Genomic DNA, 21,382 nt, shown 5'->3' with positions numbered 1-21,382 from the left:
AACTAGTATGGCTTTTCATCCCAAGGAAAAAATAAAATGTTTGTCCATTGTCGATGCCATTGCCTGCTATTCCAATTATTAATCTATAAAGGTAAACTACACTAATGAGGCCAAGAGGCCAGTAGCTCATTTGACACTCCCTTAAACCATTCCTCCATGGTAACTATTGAAAATTTTTAATTAAAAAAAAAAGTATGATAAATCAACTTTATTTTTTTTAATTTATTTTATAAGAATAAATTGACAAACGCGATAAGCGATAAATCATAGATTCGCGGCGGAAGGGAAGAAGGGAGTGAAAGACAGTAATAACTAAAGATTAAAACAACAACCTCAAAAATCTCCCAACAACACAACACAGTTGTTTATTGGGCATAGTTGGCAATGTCAACCGGCGGAAAGGCATCTCAGCCTCAGGCTGCAGCCGCGTTCTCTCTCTCATCACCCTCACCCTCACCCTCGCCACCCTAACCCTTCTTTCCTTCACATACTTCTCCTACAATTCCAATTCCCTCCACTCCTCACCACCACCAACAACAACAACTACTTCTACTTCTCAGCTTTATCTTTCTAAACTAGAGGTGGTGGAGGTGGAGAAAGATGATGTTTCCGGGGATGTTTACCATTTGCCGCAGATATTTGGGTTGAATTATGTGGAGATGGAGAGGAGATTCAAGGTGTATATATACCCAGATGGTGATCCCAACACTTTTTACCAGACCCCAAGAAAGCTTACGGGCAAGTACGCCAGTGAAGGCTATTTCTTTCAGAACATTCGTGATAGTATTTTCCGTACCCATGATCCCAATCAGGCTCATCTCTTCTTCATTCCAATCTCCTGCCATAAGATGCGAGGCAAGGTATGCCCTTACGATAATGCTGTTTTCTGTGCTTGCCTTTTGTTAAACTTCTTTTATATTTATATGCACCAATGCTGTGTTTGTTTGCTGAGAAAGCACGACAACTGGAACTTGTGAATTTCATTAAGATTTTAGAGTCCCAAACCCTGCAAAAGTAGGAGTTTTGTGCACCAGTATAACTTATCCCCTATGGTTTGAATCAATAACAACTTATCGACTATGATTTGTTTTGAAAATGTTGTGGACATAGTACTTCTCTTTGTTTTTTGAGTTAGGAACTCTAAATGGCTAAATAGACCTGTAACTTCAGGAGAACGGGTGCCTGGGGGTCACAGTGTACACGCCCAGGCTGTTGTTTACAAAAATTAAAACACAAGATAGGTTTCTGCAAATTCGTAAGACCATGTATGGGGGCTGAGTGATGCCTGCCCAATGCTGAAAGGTCAAGGAAGTTGGTGAATGAACTCCACTAAATAAAGGGTTTCTTGCACTAGATGTTCTTTATAAGTATATACCATATACAACATATGTAGAGTAGAAAATCTATGGACACAACAAAATCTCACAACATCCTTTTGAGTTGTGGGGGGTCTGGGTGTAATATTTTATTATGTTTTGACTTATGGCAGGCTGATACCTTAGTTTGCTATGAGATTTTGTTGTGGCTTTAGAAGAAACTCTATGTAGAGATCCATGTGAAATCTGAGGCACTGCTTGTTTTGCTCTGGTGTCAGTTGTAATGTTTTGAGTTCATTGAAGGAAAAATGACTACAATGATTGCAAATGTGGATTGTTTGGATGTGTCAGAAAGTTCTACCTTGCAGACTGTCACAGCAAGTTTAACTTTTACAAACTCGCAATTAGTGCAATTTTTCAGATATTGGTCTTGTTTAGGACAAATACACTTTATTCAACACCTACACCTACACTTCTGATCTCTTCTCTGCTGCTATGTGATGCTTGCATGATCATGTGCAGGGCACTTCTTATGAGAATATGACCATAATAATCCAGAATTATGTGGAAAGCTTAATTTCCAACTATCCTTACTGGAATAGAACCTTGGGTGCGGATCATTTTTTTGTCACTTGTCATGATGTTGGTGTTAGGGCAACAGAAGGAGTTCTGCTTCTTGTAAAGAATTCAATTCGAGTAGTGTGCTCCCCAAGCTATGATGTTGGATTCATTCCACACAAAGATGTTGCTCTCCCTCAAGTTTTGCAACCGTTTGCCCTTCCAGCTGGAGGAAATGATATTGAAAATAGGTAAATTGTGGAATGTAAATGTTTGATTACATGATTATCATACTTTCACATAAGTAGATGGCAGATGGCCAGTTTTGGGGTTATTTCCGACTTTCATTATTTGTTACTCTCTTTGTCCTGAGCTATTACTTGAAACATCAATTTGCTTTACTCTCCTATTTCTTAAGGAAATAAGTCCTTATTCAAAAAATGGCATACAAATTTGAAATATCTGGCTGCCTCCATTTTAACTTTTTTTTTTTTCGTGGAATTGGAACTACAACCAGATTGTTATCTTGAATGCAGTGTCGCTAGTGCTTTATATTATGGGATCATGATGTACTAAAACCATATATTGTTAAAGGATCCTATGTGATGATCAATGGCAAAACTTTTTTAAAAGTTAAACCATATTACCAGTTTATAAGTCTGAATTAGTTAAAACTTTTTAAACTTGTATAGAAACTTCTTTTTACCCTGAAAGTTGGTTAACTTGTAGAGATTTTTTGGAAATTTGTGGAACTTGAACCCATTTTAGTTCAGACACTATCTTGAGTGGCTTAGTATATTGCTTCCTTTTATAAGGTGAATGTCAGGTCATGGATGGGAGCTTATGGGGTTTGGGCTTGTTATGATCCTTAATTTTGGAGGGGGAGGGTTATTGGGGGAACTAAAGAAAAAGAAAGTCATCTAATGAATTGTTTTTAAGGTCTATCTCTTTGTAAGGGAATAATTGTTGAGTCATTGTATATTTCTAATGTCTCTTGAAGTTACAGGTAGCAGAAGGAACCGGTACGCTAGCAGTTAAGAGCTGAGATGCATTATTTCATAAAATTAAATTGTGAATAGAAAGCCCATCTATCTCACGTGTGAAGCATAATTTAGACACTTGTCTCACTTGATCTATTAGTGTCAACTTTCCAACCCAAACATGTTCAGTAATGTTGTCAAGAATATCTGGGAAAAGTGAAATGCGAAAGTAAGAACATTTCACAATTCCTCAAACCTATCAAGTTCTGCAAAGACTGCTTTTTTTATTTTGTCGTGATATGGTATGGTGATGGTCAGATTTCATCCTACCATTTTTTTTTTCCCCCAATAATAATAATATTTGTTAATTTTTGAGGTTATCTATCATATCTGTCTTTATACATACTAGAATTATTAGAAAAGGGAAAATAACTGTATACTCTCATCTTCATCTTGAATGGAATGTTGTTTTCATTTCATAGGAATGTCTCATGATGCATCTTATCACTAGTTGAAAGTTGAAATTGTTTTAGGTTAAGACTTGCCTTACATAGGTAGCTGACTGTGATTTTTTTTTTTTTATTAAATAAAAAAACACAGCAAGGCAGTTAATTGCTTATAAAAATAACAAACATGATTTGCAGGACAACACTTGGCTTTTGGGCTGGACATCGAAACTCTAAAATTAGAGTTATACTAGCACGAGTGTGGCAGAATGACACTGAACTTGATATTTCGAACAACAGAATAAATAGGGCTATCGGACCACTCATATATCAAAAGAGATTTTATAATACTAAGTTCTGCATATGCCCTGGTGGTTCCCAAGTCAACAGTGCTCGCATAGCTGACTCAATCCATTATGGATGTGTTCCTGGTGAGATTTCACTGTTTTAATTTTGTAATTTTACTACATACTTGGAGTACTGCTTAGCTTCATGACTTGTACTTCAAACCTGATTGATTGGCACTCTTATACAGCTTATGCGATTTTGCTAATTTATACATTAGCGTGGGGGGTTTGCAAAATCATTTAAAACTTTCAAGAGTGCTTTTTTCATGTGGCGTACTATACTACAACAACCAAGTTTTAGTTCCAAAATTTTGAGGTCAACTATGTATCCTCAACACACTAGTTAGGGTTAGCCACATGTATGTTTTTCCACTTTTCTATTATATCCGAAGTAATATTCTCTGTTATCTTCTTAATTGACCTGTCCCTTTAAATTACTTGTACTAATGTTATTTTATTTCTTCTACCTTTTTTTTCATTCGCTCGACTTGAGTCAACTCACGCTTCTCATTAGTGGAGTAATTGCTTTCCTTTGCACATGTCCAAACCATCTTAAGGGACATTTTCTCATCTGTTCATCAATAGGAGTCATTTCTATCTTTAAATGAATTCCCTCATTTCGAATCCTATTTTCTCTTTTATTTCCATCTATCCAGCTTAACATTCTAGTTTTAGCTATACTCATCTTATGGACATGTTACTTCTTAATAGCCCAACATTTAGTACCATAGATCATAGTAGGTATTAGTGGATCCATTCATAATAAAGTGACAAAATTTTACATTGGCTGTCAATCTACCACAACTGTCATTTTTTTTTGGGTTTGGGATCGATTGTGAATAAAATATTTGATAGTAAGCATAGACATAGGTGGACCTATGTGGTGGATTATAAGTACATTAAAATTATTAACATAGATTGTGACACTATATTAAACTTTCAAAAAGATTAAAAATACTAGTTCTATTAAATTTCTATTTCAAAGAGTTATTAGAAATTTCATTATTTACTTTAAATTACTTCAATTTTTTGTATTAATAAAAAAAAAGGTTGGGACTTAACTCTTACACATCGTGCTTGCGCTATATGGCCAACATAAATGTACAGGTTGTATGCATTTTTGCAATGTGGTGCACTATAAAACTATCAATGTAATTTTGGCAGCACTTTGTTCTAAATCAAACTCTATTACTAAAGATTTATAATTTATTTGCATTTTATGGCTCAAGATAAGTGTCACTTATTGAACTGAGTTCTTACAGCTTATGGCACACCATAGATCTTTAAACTTGTCAACATAGTTTTCTGTAAATTAAACTTTATTACTAAATTTTTAAGAAATTCAGAAGTACTTTTATTAAAACTAAATTACCAAAGTTTCAAGAAATCTAAAGAGAAGTTTCATTATTATTTTTAATTTATTTTAATAATGTATTATAAAAATAGGTTTTGATAAAAGCTTCGTCTTACATGAGATTTGTTATGATCCTAGTGTCCCACATGGATTAAATGTAAGCTTAATCATGTGTTTATAAGCTCTTGGTTACTCTTCCCTTGCAAGCCAGTGTTCAAGGGTAAGTACTACCCATGGGTTTGTAACATTTAATATCAGAGCTAGGTTCCATGTCGAGTAATCGGACATAGCTCATTGAGTATGGGATCAAATGAGTTGCGACATTGTGGTCGGATCTCGAAGGAGGCGACCTAGAGGCTAGATTAAAATTATTGGTAGATGAGTGGAGCCACCAAAAAGAGGAAGGGCTACCCTTGGGTCAGTGTCGCTAGAGTGAGCCGTCGTGGATGTCGGTTGCGGGGTGTGGTGGTATGTTATGATCTTAGTGTCCCACATGGATTAAGTGTAAGCTAAATCATGTGTTTATGAACTCTTGGGCTCCCTCCCCTTGCAAACCGGTTTTCAAGGGTGAATTCTACTCATGGGTTTATAACAAGATGTGTCAACATGTAACTTAAAGTATTTTCTGTAATTTTTCAATTTCAATTTCAATTTCAATTATATTATCAAAATATTTTTTAATTTATCCTTTTAAAAAAAAAAAAAAATTTATAATTGTATATAAATCTGTACATATATCGCACAGCGACACTATATATCATTGTGCTAGTATATATTTAAAATTTAAATCCCTAAGTTCTTCATGTGTTGGATCTCTTGCAGTGATATTGTCAAATTATTATGACCTGCCATTCAATGATATTCTGGATTGGCATAAATTTGCTGTCATACTTAAGGAGCATGATGTGTATCAGCTTAAGCAAATTCTAAAGGACATACCTGATGCTGAATTTGTTGCACTTCACAAGAACTTAGTTAAGGTATTGCCTTTCTATCTCAAGTCAAAAATTCTAAGTGGTTTATCTGATTTATACTACTTTTCAATCTTCATATGGTCAATCTGCTTCTACGCTGTATATATTGTTTGTGTGTACGTATGTATGTGTGCTTTGTCGGCTTCAAGTTCCGTAGGTGAACAACTCACTATTGTATTAAGTATTATTTCAATGGTCTTTACAGTTTATTCAAAAAAAAAAAAAAAAAGAAAAAAAAGGGGAAAATAAAGTAAACTACTTGATAAGAATTTCTTTTATGGATTGTCTTCTATCAGGTTCAGGGGCATTTCCAGTGGAACTCTCCACCCATCAGATATGATGCATTCCATATGGTCATGTATGAGCTTTGGTTGCGCCACAATGTGATCAAATACTGATTTGATTATATTTCCAGTATGCTATATGTACATTTGCTGGCTAGTAATTCAAACTGTTTGTAAATTATCATATGCAGCTCTCTCACGTTCCTTAGTAGTCTTAGAAAGAGAGGAATTAACACTAGTAGAATGGTGGTGTTTATGTAGGTGTAGTGGGAGTCGGTGGATCATTTGTTACTTCATTGTGATTTTGCCAATGTGATGTAGGGCTATTTATTTTCGTTTTTTGGAGTTAATTGGGTGCTCTTATGTAGAGTATTTGATTTATTGATTGGGGTGGAGGAATTGGTTCCGTAAATGCTTGTCCACTGTGTTCCTTTGTGTTTGATGTGGCTTTTGTGGCAGGAGAGGAATTCTCATCCCTTTGATGACGTGAAAATTTTGGAAGAAAAATTGAGGCTTTTATTTCATAGATTACCATTTGAATGATCGACTGTCTTGAGTTTTAGTGACAGTAGTACTATTATTCAGTTCGCTAATTCGATATCTTTTAATTGTAATACTTTGGATACAATTCTTTATACTGTGCTATATATTGTTCACGAGAAAGTTTAAAATCATGTGCTAAAAAAAATAAAAAATAAAAAATCGTGATGGAGAGTAACGTTACTAATGTTTTAAGGGTAATTTGTTTTGTTCTTTATGTTTGGTTGTTCCCCATAGAGCCCTACCTTTTTTTATACATGTCCTTGTTTGTTATTTTATTTTTTTATTTTTATTTTTTTAAGATAACTCGGACTACTTTAACCTTAGAGCATTCGCATCAGGAAATTCTATCCTATCTTATTTTACTATCTCAAAAAGTGACTTTATCAATTATACAATACCATTTTACAATATTTATAACATCTCAACTTTTATTTTACAATACAACACATTAAAATAATATTTCCCAAAATCATATCTATTCTCTCCCATCTCTCTCCTCTCTCTAATTTTTACCTCTCTTCCAGCTGCAACTTCCGCTGGAGCCTTCATTTTCGACGAGGTGGTTAAATAGCCCGAAGCCATAATCTTATTCACCCTTTCCATGTTGATCTCCACAAACCCAGACACAGGCCACAACAACTACAAAAAAACCCCATCAGAACCCACCCAAACCCACCTCGCCGATCTCCACCTCAACTATGACGCCACGCTGATCTCCACCTTGCCATGCCACCATGTCGATCAATAAACCCACTACACTAATCAGACCCATGGTAGCAACCAGAGAGAGAAAGCAAAAACGGCGGTAAGTAGATAGAGAAAAGGGAGAAGAGGGAGAAATGAAAAGCATAGATAGAGGGAGGCACCAGCACGTCGATCTCCACCTCGCCATGCCACCACGCTAATTAGGAAAACCACTACACCGATTAGACCCACGGCAGCAACCATAGAGAGAAATCGACCACGGTGGCAAGTAGATTGCATAGATAGAGAAGATGGAGAAATGAAAAGCACAGTGCAAAGATAGAAAAGAGGGAGAAGAGAGGAGTGTCTGAGCGTGAAAGACAGAGGAGAGAGAGTGAGTAATAAAAAAATGAAATTTAAGTTTACAATTGGTGAACAGTGACTTGTATAAGTATAATTGTACTGTAACTCTATTGTAAAACTTTTTAGAATTGAAAGACCGGATGGAGGGGTTGTTTTATGCTAAAATTTTCCTACATATGCCATTTAGCATGCCCAATGCGAATGCTCTTAGACCAGTCCAATTATCAGGGGGCGTGCGCTAGGTTTTAAGGATGGGACTTTGGTTGATATGTGTGATATCTTTTGTATTTCTCTCTGTGGGAGAATGGAGAATTTGAATAATTTATTTGAAATTTAAAAAAGTTTAGCTATAAAAGAAAAAAAATTAGAAAAACAAATCATAGTACTATAACACAATTTCAAATATTATGGACCAGCTCATAAAGAAATAGTATCAATCAAACACACCAAAAATGATAAAATAATATCTTGGTAAATATAGAAAGATGAAAAATAATTTTATAAAATATTTAATTTTTAGAGAGAACAAACTATCTTCAACAAACTTTAGAGAACAAATTATACATTATACCATAATCATAAAATAATTATTTATTCACACGCATTGTGCAGGTGTAGGTCTGCAACTAGTAGTAAGCCATCTCCCTTATTCTGCTCTCCAAATTGCCAACCGTTTGTCTCAGCTTCTTGTTTCAATAGTACTCATCATCATATTAGGGGAGCTCTCAGTAGATTTCTCTCTTTTCAATGTCAAGTATGTCAATAATGAGACGTAAAGCACCATTGCTGGAAGAGCTAGTACACCTGCGAGGATTGATCCAGCTTTTGAGGTTTGCTTACTTGTTATCCTTCCTATGATAGTCGTACTTAAGAAGTATGAGTTGATCCCAATTGAGCAACACCCCAAAAGCCATGAAACAAGCCTTACCTACGGCGGAAGTACCAAAAGAAATTGTCAAGCACCATATAATTGTTATGCCAAAGAAGCAATGGGTATTAATCATATGGATCCGGTTACTGTATGCCTTTATTTTGGCATATCTTGGCATGAAGAGAAATCAATTTTATCATTGTAAGTGTTGTACTAATATAGGTCGTGAGTTTTATAGAAGTCAGACCTTGGTGCAATAGAAAACGCCTTTCACCAAAAGTAATAGGTGATAGGAAGCGAGTTTGAATTCTGACATCAATCTCTCCAAAGAATTGGGGGATAAAACATTGACTACTAATTAAAAATGGAAGTTTTACGCACTAGGTTCAATTTTTTAAGGGTTGAACTAATATTACTAAATGATGCAAAAGTACCTTAAAATGTTAGAAATCTTACCATTGTTGAGTTCTTATGGGGACCCATCTTTGCTTCGCTGCTGGTGAACTTTAGGAGAGAAACCAATGCAAATGGTAGTTCAAATGATAAGACCATCTGCAAAGAAAAATAACAATAGAAATCAAAATTTTGGACTAATTTAAGGATTAGAAAGAGTAGAAGTTAACTAAGAGTTCTGTTTAGTTTGAAATTACAGAAGCAATAATGATAAGGCTTGCAGCTCCCCGAGATCCACTGATAATGCATACCACTAAACTTGGAGTAATTGCTATGCACCTTGTTATTAAGTTTCTCAACCAGGGCTCAATCTTCAAATCTAAGAAACCCTGCAAACAACGCAGCTAAAAGCTTTAGAAATCTTTCATAATTAAGCTCATCTCTCTGAGGGAAAAGGATTCACGCATTGATGAGCACCTGCATAATGTACTGGCCAGCGTAGGTTCCAGTGACAGTTGAACTCTGACCAGAAGCAAGCAAGGATATGGCATAAAGTTTCGAACTCCAATTTCCAAGGGCATTCTATTAAAATACCATATAGCAAGTCAAGAAAAAAAAAAACAAATCAGGAAAACAAACGTATAATTCTGTTACCTAATTCTGTTTGGTTGCTGAAATTCCTGTCAAACATAATATATTAAACTTGCATGGTTTCGTAAAACTTAGTTTTAAAGTTCTAAGTTGCCATTTTCTCTACATGCCTCGCCTCATGTGAATTTTCCTCCTTACAACAAGTGGGGTTGGAACTTGGAACCTTCTTACAACAATACCACTGAACTACAAGTCTTTAAGCCGTCTATGGTTTTGTTGAGAAACAACAACAGTTTGTTGGTCATGAAAACATTAATGTTTTTTTTTTTTTTTTTTTTTTTTTTTGAATAAGTAATTAGCATAAGGAAGAAGGCATATATATGTAAGACCTTAAGCAAGGAAGCTGCAGACTCCAGAGTGATATTCTTGCATTGAGCTTTGTTTTCTGGAGATATAATTGGATTGGAACACACGCTACCACTAACAGATATGACTGCCACATTGATGAGGAACGCTAGGAACAATGCTAACCCACTTTCTATCAAAAAGCACTTGCTTGCACTCTAGAGAGAGAGAGAGAGAGTAAGAGAGGTGGTTAGTTTAATCAAACTTTGTCATTCATGGAAGGAAATAATTGAAGGTTTTAATTACTTACCTTGATGCCATCTAAGGTGTGAGGGATTTTTCTTGATATAACCAGTGCTGAGTGGAGAAAAAGATTGTGTCTGTAGTTTGATAGTATGAGAATAGTGGCAGAGTCAAATGTTTTCGATGGCTTTACCACAACATATTCTATATAAAGAGCCTATAAATGGGAAAACAAATGAAATTACTAGAGTGGATTTGGTGATAAATTATCTGGTGGTGAATTTGGTCCGAATCTATTTGGCTAGGGAAGTTAGGCCATGTGGGCCTCAGGTTGGGGCAATAATTTTTTTTTTCTTCAAAGCTCACACTTTTGCAAAGTTTGAGAGAGGTGGTCCAACCAACAACTGATCATCCAGGTTTTGAAGGTGCTTTCAAGCTCATACCTGATCAGTTCTAACCCAGGGAAACAATGTTCAACCCCAATCCATTGGGGGTCACCTCAGTATTAAAGGTTAGCCACATTATATATGGATGTGATACAAGAAACTGGAACGATGCCATTCATTTCAAGGGCTTCAGAAACTTATTCTCTCTCTTTGGGGTGGGGGGATTATTAAGTACTCTCAAAGCACATGACATGGTGCTTCATTCTCTCAAATTCATAGTGAATCACACCAAAAATATTGCCATAAATATGAGAAGATGGAGCATCAAGCCACTGTATAAGTACTTGATAATTACTTATTCAAGAGTGCCAACATCACCAAGTGGATGCTATAACTTTTCAAAAGTTTGTGAAAAAGGTTTTACAAACTTGTTAGCATATGTTGCACAAATTTTACCCATTTGTACAGGAAAATATTAAAGGTATTATTAATTTTATTAGAAAAATTATAACTTGACATAATAATTAAGTAATGTAGTTGATTCGTATTACATAAAATAAAATATAAGAAATAACATAAATTTTTTTTTTTTTAAATTTTTTTTGGTGTTTTTGAAAAGTTTGACATATTGTCACATACTACTCTTTCCATCCCAAATTGTTAACCTTCACTCTACTTCATTTTTCGGAAGTTCCAAAATGAAGTTATCTTTGAAAAAGCCAATACTCTTCTTTCATTTTATTTTTTTAAGGGATGAAAGTTTAAATTAAGGATGATAATCTGGAAACTTTACATTTTTATGTAAAAAACAATGCATTTAATAATATTCTTTTAAAAATTTGGATTTTCTAAACAAGCATAAGCAATATGGGGTAGAGGAAGTATATAGTAAAAGTTGGATTCTATAAGTTGTAATTGTGCCAAGTGGCTATCTTCTTTATCCACCGAGTGGCAACACTCTTCTTGCACTAAGTGGCTACCTTTTATTAAAAGCTTAGCCATTTAACTCAATTCATGTATAATTTGGGGTAGTTTCAAATTAAACCTAAATTAAAAAAATTTATTCAACCAGGAATTGGAACCTAACTAATCATATAGTTGTGATTAAAACCTATCTAATCATAAAATAAAATAAAAATTCCATGTGAAAATATAATCCTTTTATCTATGTGAGAGTTGTAAAAGTATATTATAACAACTGATTTAATTATCATTACCAAAATATTGATTAATAAAATTACATATAAGCTAATGTCGAAATCTTACTACATTATATACTTTATAATTAAAATTGTGTCTTACATGATATGATTATACCAAATACTTTTCACCAAATAACTTGAAGTAAACTAGTTCTTTTATTTTCATTATATATTTTATTATTCAATTTCACTTATATAATGTATAAGTTTTGATCTGTGTATGTGCATAATACTAATTAATTTTTAAAACTTACCCCACCTTACTTATTAATCTCATATACACAAAACCGATAGCCTGGTTCTGAGGAGTTTAGGCAGTATGATAGTATTTTATAAAAGATATGGTCTCCAACCCTAAGGTGGTCTATTCTGTTTCCATTACATGTATCCTCCTCCTCACATGGGGGTGAACCCCACAAGTGTTGGGTCCACCCCTATGTGAGGGTGAGGATACATACAACAGAAATAACATGTATTTTCTCTCCACCTCCAGGTTAATCAATATTTCACCTACCGGAAATAGCACTACACATTATTCAGTAATCCCACCACAAATAGCCGACAGCCTGGATTCGTGGAGCTCACGCAAGTGTGACATACATACTAGCATTTTGTAGAAGATATATGGTCCATAGCTGAATCAATATTAAATACATGTACTTATGTATGCTTGATTTGCTTCCCCAAACTATTTAAAGTTAGAAAAGTAGCAATATATATATATATAGTAGTTTGTGAAATTACGGCATGATGAGAGCTCCTAAAAGAGCAATGGCATCACTGGTGGCCCGTGGCCCATTCAATTTGGGAACAAACATGCCAGTCAAGATCTCCTCTGCACTGGGTTTAGCGTGTACCATCACGGTGAAGAAGCAACAGCCTAGTACCATCACTAGCAAGCCAATTACACCCTCCAGCTTCCTTATCTACCAACCAAAAATATACCCACTTTAGAACTGTAAAATAACAAGAAAGATAGTTAGATAGAACTAGCTTGGAGCAATATTAGTCACTGCTAGCTACTTACACCATATCGTTGCAGTCCAAGGAGTAGAAGAGTATTCAATCCAGCTAGTAGGACCCCAATCCATATGGGTACTTTGAAGAGTATGTGGAGAGGAAATGCTGTTCCTACGACTGTAAAAATCATAAGTCAGTGACATCTATGTATGAATTTTCCTCTACTTTTAAGGATGGTGTCTTATGTATTGGTAACATACAATATCTCTCTCATATTATGTGAGTTCCATAGGTTGAATTTTATACTGCATGAATTGCAACATATCAACAGGGGCAACTTGATGCATTTGAAGGCCTAAGGTGAAAATTGATTATCTTGTTTTATATGCAAAATTACTGCTTTACATGAATCAGAGATTTTTTTTTTTTTTTAATAAGAAGTTTATATACGTAAAAAATTTGACAAAATTTTTTACATTTGTTGATGTGTCAGATTGATAGTAGTAAGTTAAAGAATAATGTTAGTGGTGAACCTAGATGAAAACTAGTAAAAATTTGTTAACTTGACTATTGTGAAAAATGTTGTAAATTTTTTTATTTATTGCTTTTTTTTTTTTGAAAAGTGCTACATTCACAATATTTTTCATAACAAATCTTAGGTATTATGTTACTTCTTGTTTTCTATTTCAACCTACCACTAAAATTATTTTTTTAATATCAATAACAACATGTAACAGTATGCTATTTAGGTTTTGTTGTAAAAGTATTATGAAAAATGTTATGGACATAGTATTTCTTTATCTTTTTTATTTGTTTTTCATTTGATAAAAAAAAAAATTTATTTATTGGTTAATATTTTAGCTTAATTAATACTATTTGTTAAAATTTAAGTACTTTTTTTTAACTTGCAGCCTTAGGGTCCGTTTGAATACAATTTATTTTTGCTGAAACTAAAAACTGAAAACTGAAAACACTGTAACAAAATAATTTTTAAATGTGTAAATAGTACCGTGAAATCGATTTTTAATATTTTTAAATGCGTTATCAGTATATAAATAATACATAAATAGTGATAAACAGTACATGAACAATAAAATTGGTTTCTAACAATTGAACACGCGAAAAAAAAAAAAAAAGAAAAAGAAAAGAAAGAAAGAAGGGAGCAAAACGCAAACGCCAGAGATGGTCAAACACGGATCCATACAGCTCTTTAGGCAGCCACATTAATGACTTGTACCATTGAGCCGCACTGCATATCATGTCTTTTTTTACATGTCACATCTCTCTCTCTCTCTCATAAAGTAAACAGATGATGGTATACAAAATGGAATCACTCGTAAAGTTATCAAAGTTTAAAATAAAAAAACATATGGAATGTAAAATGGAATGTTAAGAGTGAGACACAGGATTTTGATTTTATTTTAACATGTTTCACTTAAAATTGTCCATACCTTCTGGGATATCCGCAGCTATCACAGCAACCTCCGCAAGTATCCACAGGCAGTAATTAACTGAAGTTGGGTACTCTGCCTTGCAGTGCTCAGCAAGATGCTTTCCTGTAATTAAGCGATATTAAGCAGTAACTTTAATAAAGATTGAAATATTGCATGAAATAGTTTGAGATAAAAATGCACGTGCATGATTGAGCACAGCATAGAAGGAGAACCTGTAGCCACTCCTAGATTTGCCGAACGAGACTGGATTGTTAAAGCAAAGCTCGGCCCAACAAGCACGATCCATAGCAACTGCTTATACAAAATAGATTGCATTCATATGGGACAAAGAATCCATCCTAATATAATAATAATAATAATAATGATCCCAAAAATAAATGAAGAATAAGGAATACCTCGAATTTGTGGTCTGCACCAGCTTGTAGATCTGTTTCCACTAGTGCAGACAAAGCAAGAACTTAGAGCATAACAAAATGTTTTCTTTTTGCTTCACGAGATTGATTATTTTAACATTTTATTAATACAATATTAATCTTAGTATGTTTTCTGACATTTCAGCTAATAAAACCATGATTTTGGTGGAGATATATTTTCCAGATTTGTCATATAATTTCTATAATCACTTTTATTAGGGTGGTATTTTTGAGAATTCCAATATTTTTCACCAATAAATATCGTTTTTAGTTTTTAAACTAAGACCCCTCACAAAATCACCTACATTTAGAACCACAAGCTAGGGGTGAGAGAGAAAATTTTGCTTACAGTTTCCGGGATCAAGATAGGCGACAGAAACGAGAAAACCAGGTCCGACATAACCCAAGAGTTTCTTCCATCTAGGGGTTTCTTCTATCCGAACTAGAGCCATGTTTTAGACTTGCTGTACGTCTTGTACTGATCTCATTGTTATAAGTTCTCCATCCCATTTATAAAGGCGATTGTTAAGGGAGAGTACATAATGTACTACGCGTGTTACAATAATTCAGCCCCTACAAGACAAATATCTAAAATTATAGAGAGTACCTCATAATTTTAGAGTACTCCTACAAGACAAATATCATGGGCAATTATAGAGAGTACTATAAATAAATAAATAAATAAATTGTTTCTCAAATAATAATAATAATAATTTTAGAAAAAAAAAAGAGAGAGCAGAAAATCATGCTATATATATCTGGTAAGATGTTTTGCAAAAACAATTGTACAAAAACTATAGTTAACTTTATATATTCAATATTCCTTTCATTCCAATCTGAATAAAAAAAGAAAAAAAAATTACTCCTCATGAAAGTCAATATTATACTGAATGTTATTTTAATTTAGTTAAGAAAATGAAATATTTTAGTATCGGTAAAATACCGATATATCATTTTGAAATTATTGCTAATTTATATATTTTTATATATAGATAAATAGATATAGATATTTATTTATTTATTTATATGCTCATTAGTAAAATCTTATATAATTTTAAAAAGAAAAATTTAAAAGTCCATATCTTAGTTGATTTGTTAATTCCTAGCTAAAATGACTTTTTTTTTTTGGATGAATAAAGTGACAGCTTTTTAGTAAAACAATACTAATAATTTTAAATATTTATTGTGTGTGCCTAAATTTGTTGTTAACATAATTAAAATTGAACCTACTTAAAAAACGATGATAAAACAAGTTGTTTGCATGTTACACAAACGGCAAGGTGAACAATACTCCTATTAATTAATAAGAATACAATACACCAAATTGTTTGCATGATTGAGAGATGGTAGTTGTAGTGTACACAAAAATTGAATTAAGCTGAATTCTTCAACCAATTCACGTGAGTGTCAGGCATACTTAACGAAAAACACAAACTAAAATTTAAAAGAAACGCACATAGCAGACTAAACAAATTGAACAAAGAAACAGAGACAGGCGTCTAGAGTTTCTGGTTGAAGTGTGTTAAAGACATATTTTATATAATTGGCTAATTCTTTGACAAAATGCACTTATAATTGGGTAGATCTAAGATGTGTTTAGTACTTTAAGAAACAAGAGTTCAAGTCAAGTATTAAAGTCATGAAGATTAAATTTATACCTTAGATGTCTTGATTGAAAACATTAAGAGGTGATGGTGATGATGATAATAATGAATTAAGACATCTAAGGTATAAATTCCCTCATCACTCTCATTGTAACTAAAAAAAAAAACTAGTCATATAATATTATGCTTGAAATAACATGATGATGATTATGATGATGGTGATAATGAATACCACCAATATGGAATGGTCATGTTTGGCAAGGAATGGGTCAAGAAATGAGCAATGTAGGGACACTTAATTTTTTCCAATCTTTTCACAATTGCTAAGCTGGTAATAAGTTATGGTTAAAGTAACATCACTTTCATTTACACCTATCATTAACACATTTTTTATTGGTACCAATCATAATATGTAATCTCAATAGTTGTTGAAAAATTATGTTCTTAAGATTATTGTCTACGAATTCCTTTTTTTTAGACATTGGAAGAGGGGGGACGTGGGGTTTGAACTATAGGTAATGGGATGCCACAAAGGATAGAATTACACTGGACTATCATTTGAACTCATAGAATTCCAGATTGAAAGGCTTCATTCTTGTGTTGTTTGATGGGAAGAAACTTATTACTACTAGTATTAGAGCATTCACAATGAACTCAACAAATCCCACTTTTTTCCCCCCAAATTTTTGCTGAAAAAAATTATTTTTCTTGCTCCAACAAGTTCAACTATCTCAATGGATTTTTTCTTAATTTTACACCCATTTTTTATTTTTTCCTACCTGATGTAAGTAATGCCTTTTTACATGGAATTCTTAAGGAAGATGTTTATATGCAACAACCTTATTACTAATTAAGTTGATCCAATTCATCCTACCTATGTTTGCAAACTTCCTAAATCCTCTCTATGGCTTGAAGCAAACCCTCTAGGTTTGGTTTGAGAGCTTCACCAACCAATTGCTTTACTTAGGGTTCACTACCACTCTTGTAGATTCTTCTTTATCCATCTATCACACTAGTCACACTACTATCTACATTCTCATATGTTGATAATATTATCACCACAGGAAATAACACCACCTACATTATCTCTCTCATTTTGATGTCGTGGAAGTCTAAAAAAAAGCATATACATTGCTTTTTTTGATGAAATAGAAATTAAATTGTTAGTTTTGGTAGTAAACCTCGAATTCATGAGGGTTTCCTTGAATTCATGAGGGTCCTTGAATTCATAAGGAGAAATAGTTTGAAATCCACCAAAAAATAGAGAGACAAAAATCTGAATTTTATTGATTGATTAATTGTTCAAAAAAACATTTACAGACTTGGAGGCCTATTTAAAGCCCCATAACACTTAACAGACAACAAAATATTCTAAAACAAATCTTAATTAATACTTGATCATAATAGGAACCAAATTTGATCTAAAAAGTATTAAAAGTACCTAAAAATAAGGAAATAATAACCATAAACCTAAAATAATGAAAATTACATAAAAGTACCAAAATTAATAAATGACAAAAATTAAATTACAGATTATGTCCTACATCCCTTAGCCACTCTTTTGAACTTAAAGATTTGGGACCTTTGAATTACTTCCTTGTAATTCAAAATACTCCTACCAAGATTGGCATCTCACTTTTCCGTTCCAAATATGCTTCAGACATTCTTCATCATTTTAATATGCAGAATGCCAATCCTATCAAAACACCATCTTTTCCTTCCATTAGACTCACAACTTATGGTGATTACAGCCTTCCTAATCCTATTGTGTTTATAAGCATGACTAGAGCTTTGTACGTATCTCACTTTTACTAGGCCTGATATTTCCTTTGTTGTTCACTAAATTTGTCAATTCATGTATTCCCCAATAAATAATTGTCTTATGGTTTCGAAGCATGTTTTAAGATGCATTAAAGGTAAAATTCACCTGCATGGCTTTCATTTCAATCTAGGCCTCTTAACCCTTTTAGCATTCACTGATGCTAACTAGGCTGGTGATCTTTCATGATGATGCACAAAAATCGTCAGCTGATTGTCCTCGATTGCTCCAATTGTTACTTAAAGAACAAGAAACCAAGAACCAAACAGAGAGCACCGATGGGGTGCCAGCCAAAGACCCTCCAAAGGTTAAGTCAGTGAATGAGAAATATCTAAGAACTCTATAGTGAGAGAAGTAGGGATTTTTTGCATACATGGGAGAAGAGGAGGTCTGAGGCTTTTATAGTAGCGAATTAGTGAACCAAGATCCCTTGGATGTAGGGATTCTTCCTTGTAGAGAATATATGGAATTAAGGTTCCAAGATTTTAGGGTGTCTTTCCATATGGGGAAGACACGGGTGTATACTAGGGTCTTTGTACGTGATGCGCAAGACATTTCCATATGAGGATACGTGCGTGGAGACTACATAGAGGATTGTGGGACCCACTATATGTACCTGTTGGTATGGTCCTTCATTTGTCAGTGTCTAAGTGTTGATGCGAGAAACAACCTGACAGGTCTCCTAGGGGTGGTGTTTTTATTCGTCCATATAAACAAATCTGATTGGGAAACACACTACGATGGGTGTGTAGACCTGAGGAATGGGGGGATGTAGTTGAGTTCGACAATACTTGGGGAGTTTTAGATACTACTGGTGAGTTGTCCGTAGTATAATTGATCATCCGTTGTTGAGTTAAATATTATTTTTCTTCTTGCTTTGCATATTCCTATTTATTCCGTCGCTAACCCTTTCTTGTTTTTTATCCGTTAGCTCAAGCACTGATGGTAATCAACGAGGAGCAGAGGGATTTTTTGGAACGAATCTTACAGATCCCCTTAATAGAAAGGAGTTAGAAGAAGCTAGTGACGCTTGACACTCTTCACGCATATTGTGGACCGGTGCCGACGGCTGAAGCTAGAAGGTTGGAAGGTCAATCTCGCCAATGTAAGTATTTTATCCGTCGCCTAGTTCTGATTTGTCCTAAGTCTTGATCCATCCGTTCTTATCTCATTGTTACTTTTGTTGTAGATATGGAGTTAGGGTTGAAAAGGGCTTTGGGGGTGAAGAAGGCTGCAACCCTTCAATCAAAGGCTTGTAATTCGTCTACCCCGGCCGCTAAAACGAGCTTGAAAAGGAAGAACCAAGCCGACATGGGACATACAACGAAGAAAACCGTCAACCAACCCATCATTTCAGACCCAACGGGCTCCCAAGGCATTCCTAGCCCTCCCCGTCATGGCACAGGTAAGGGTTTGATGTCGGCTCGTGGCCCCATCATCAATGAACCTATCCCTCAGGTCCCTCTTCTGGTGAGGGACAAACAGCATGCCATCCAGATGGCTTATTCTATTGTCAAGGATGCGGACCTCAACAAGTGTTCTGAGCGTGAAACAGATACCTTGGGGGACTCTGGTCTCTTCGATTTGATAAGGGTGACTTTTTTTGTTGAGTCATAATTCTACTTCGTCGCGTAGTGTATGCGTATTGACCATCTGTTTTTACCAAGCTTCGGTAAGGATGTGGGCACTCTAGATTAAGTGTGCTACCCAATAAGCCATCGTTAAACTCTTGAGGGGCTGTCTAGAGGAGGAATTAGACTAGCTGGAGAAGTACAAAGAGGGGGCACACATTCTCCATGGCGAAGTCAAAATCTTGACAGAGCAGGTGAAGAAGCTCGATGGCGCTGCCCATCGAGCTGAGGAGCTGATAAAGGCCAAGCCATCCTAACGACTGAGGTGACTTCCTTCTGTGAGACCCTGGACAAGACCAAAGCCCGATGCTGTCAAGGAGTATAAGGACTCATAGCCATTCTTCAACCTACTGAGGTCTCAGTATGGCAAGGGCTTCGAGGACTTTAGAAAGCAAGTCGTTGCCCTTTTCCCCAATGTGGACCTTTCTTCCGTCTAGATTGAGCTTATTGTCCCCCCGACCTCTAGAGTAGATGATGAGGTGGTTGATGTTGAGGATGGAGATGAGGATGCACTTGAACATGTTCTTGGCCTCTTAAGTGGTTCAAGGTGACGGTCTACCTCAGGCCGAAGAGGCGACGGAAGAGAGAGCTGAGCCTGCCCTCACTGCCTAAAGAGAAAGCTTTTATGTTTACTTTCCCCCCTTTTTTTTTTTGCAATTTTTAATTCTATTTTGAGGACAACTTAGGTGCCCTGTTTTGCCACATGTGATATTTTCCTTTGTGTTTTTGTTTGAATCAACCGTCGGTTTTATCTTAAATATAGTTGCATAAATGCCTTTACTGCTATCGTCTACTTTATGTAAGATCATTTGTCAGGAATATTTATGATTCAAGTACATATTCAAGTATTTTTTACCGTCAACCCTTTGGGTTTCTAGGAACATGTTAATTTTGGGATTGAGGTGCCCGTCAACATCCTTATTGACCCATCCCCCTATAGGCAGGACTTGTTGTCTTTTTTGGACTTAATGATCCATCCACCCTCTGGGTTGGACTTAATAAAAATTTTTTGGGATCGAGGCAACCGTTGGGATCCTTGATGATCTGCCCACTCCGTAGGTAGGACTTTAGTAAATTTTTTGGGACCCAGGCACCCGTCGGTGTCCTTGACAATCCATCCACCCCATAGGTAGGACTAGTAATTTTTTGGGACCAAGGCACTCGTCGGTGTCCTTTATGATTTGTCCACCCCATAGGTAGGAATTCATAAATTTTTTTGGGACCAAGGCACCCGTCAGTGTCCTTGATGATTCGTCCACCCTGTAAGTAGGACTTCATAAATTTTTTTGAGACCAAGGCACCCATCAGAGTCCTTGATGATCCATCCACCCTCAAAGTAGAACTTCATAAATTTTTTTGGGACCAAGGCACCCCTTGGTGTCCTTAATGATCCATCCACCTTGTAGGTAGGAGTTCATAGTTTTTTTTGGGGACCAAGGCACCCGTCGTTGTCTTTGATGATCCATCCACCCCATAGGTAGGACTTCATAACTCAAAAGTACTCAAATCACTTTGAAAACGATGCTGAAAAATAACCTTTACTCACTGTTTTGGTCATAACTTTTGATCCACAGAGAATTTTTGTGTAAGGTTTGTCTCATTGGAAAATAGACATTCTGGG

At 35.0% G+C, this 21,382-nt stretch overlaps 2 protein-coding genes across 2 annotated transcripts; one reads left to right on the top strand and one right to left on the bottom strand.

Annotated features, from left to right (window-relative positions):
• The first annotated feature begins 324 nt into the window (after nt 1-324).
• Nucleotides 325-6,671, top strand: LOC115950784 (probable glycosyltransferase At5g03795). The gene is made up of 5 exons (XM_031068024.1): nt 325-860; nt 1,839-2,125; nt 3,499-3,731; nt 5,824-5,981; nt 6,272-6,671. Exons 1-5 carry the CDS (start codon nt 660-662, stop codon nt 6,371-6,373), a joined length of 981 nt encoding a protein of 326 aa, XP_030923884.1. The 5' UTR covers nt 325-659; the 3' UTR covers nt 6,374-6,671.
• A 1,703-nt stretch (nt 6,672-8,374) lies between these two features.
• On the bottom strand, nt 8,375-15,172 carry LOC115994068 (metal transporter Nramp5-like). The gene is made up of 12 exons (XM_031118091.1): nt 15,057-15,172; nt 14,690-14,730; nt 14,507-14,585; nt 14,292-14,396; nt 12,908-13,017; nt 12,625-12,806; nt 10,360-10,429; nt 10,094-10,267; nt 9,591-9,695; nt 9,371-9,502; nt 9,177-9,272; nt 8,375-8,777 (listed from the first exon to the last, which is right to left on the bottom strand). The coding sequence occupies exons 1-12, from the start codon at nt 15,157-15,159 to the stop codon at nt 8,529-8,531; spliced, it is 1,446 nt and encodes a 481-aa protein (XP_030973951.1). The 5' UTR covers nt 15,160-15,172; the 3' UTR covers nt 8,375-8,528.
• Between the last annotated feature and the right edge of the window lie 6,210 nt (nt 15,173-21,382).

This window comes from Quercus lobata, chromosome 6 (genome assembly GCF_001633185.2).
Source record: "Quercus lobata isolate SW786 chromosome 6, ValleyOak3.0 Primary Assembly, whole genome shotgun sequence".
Taxonomy (NCBI): Eukaryota; Viridiplantae; Streptophyta; class Magnoliopsida; order Fagales; family Fagaceae; genus Quercus; species Quercus lobata.
The sequence above is the reverse complement of the archived record's forward strand: the minus strand, read 5'-3'. Positions and strand labels throughout refer to the sequence as shown.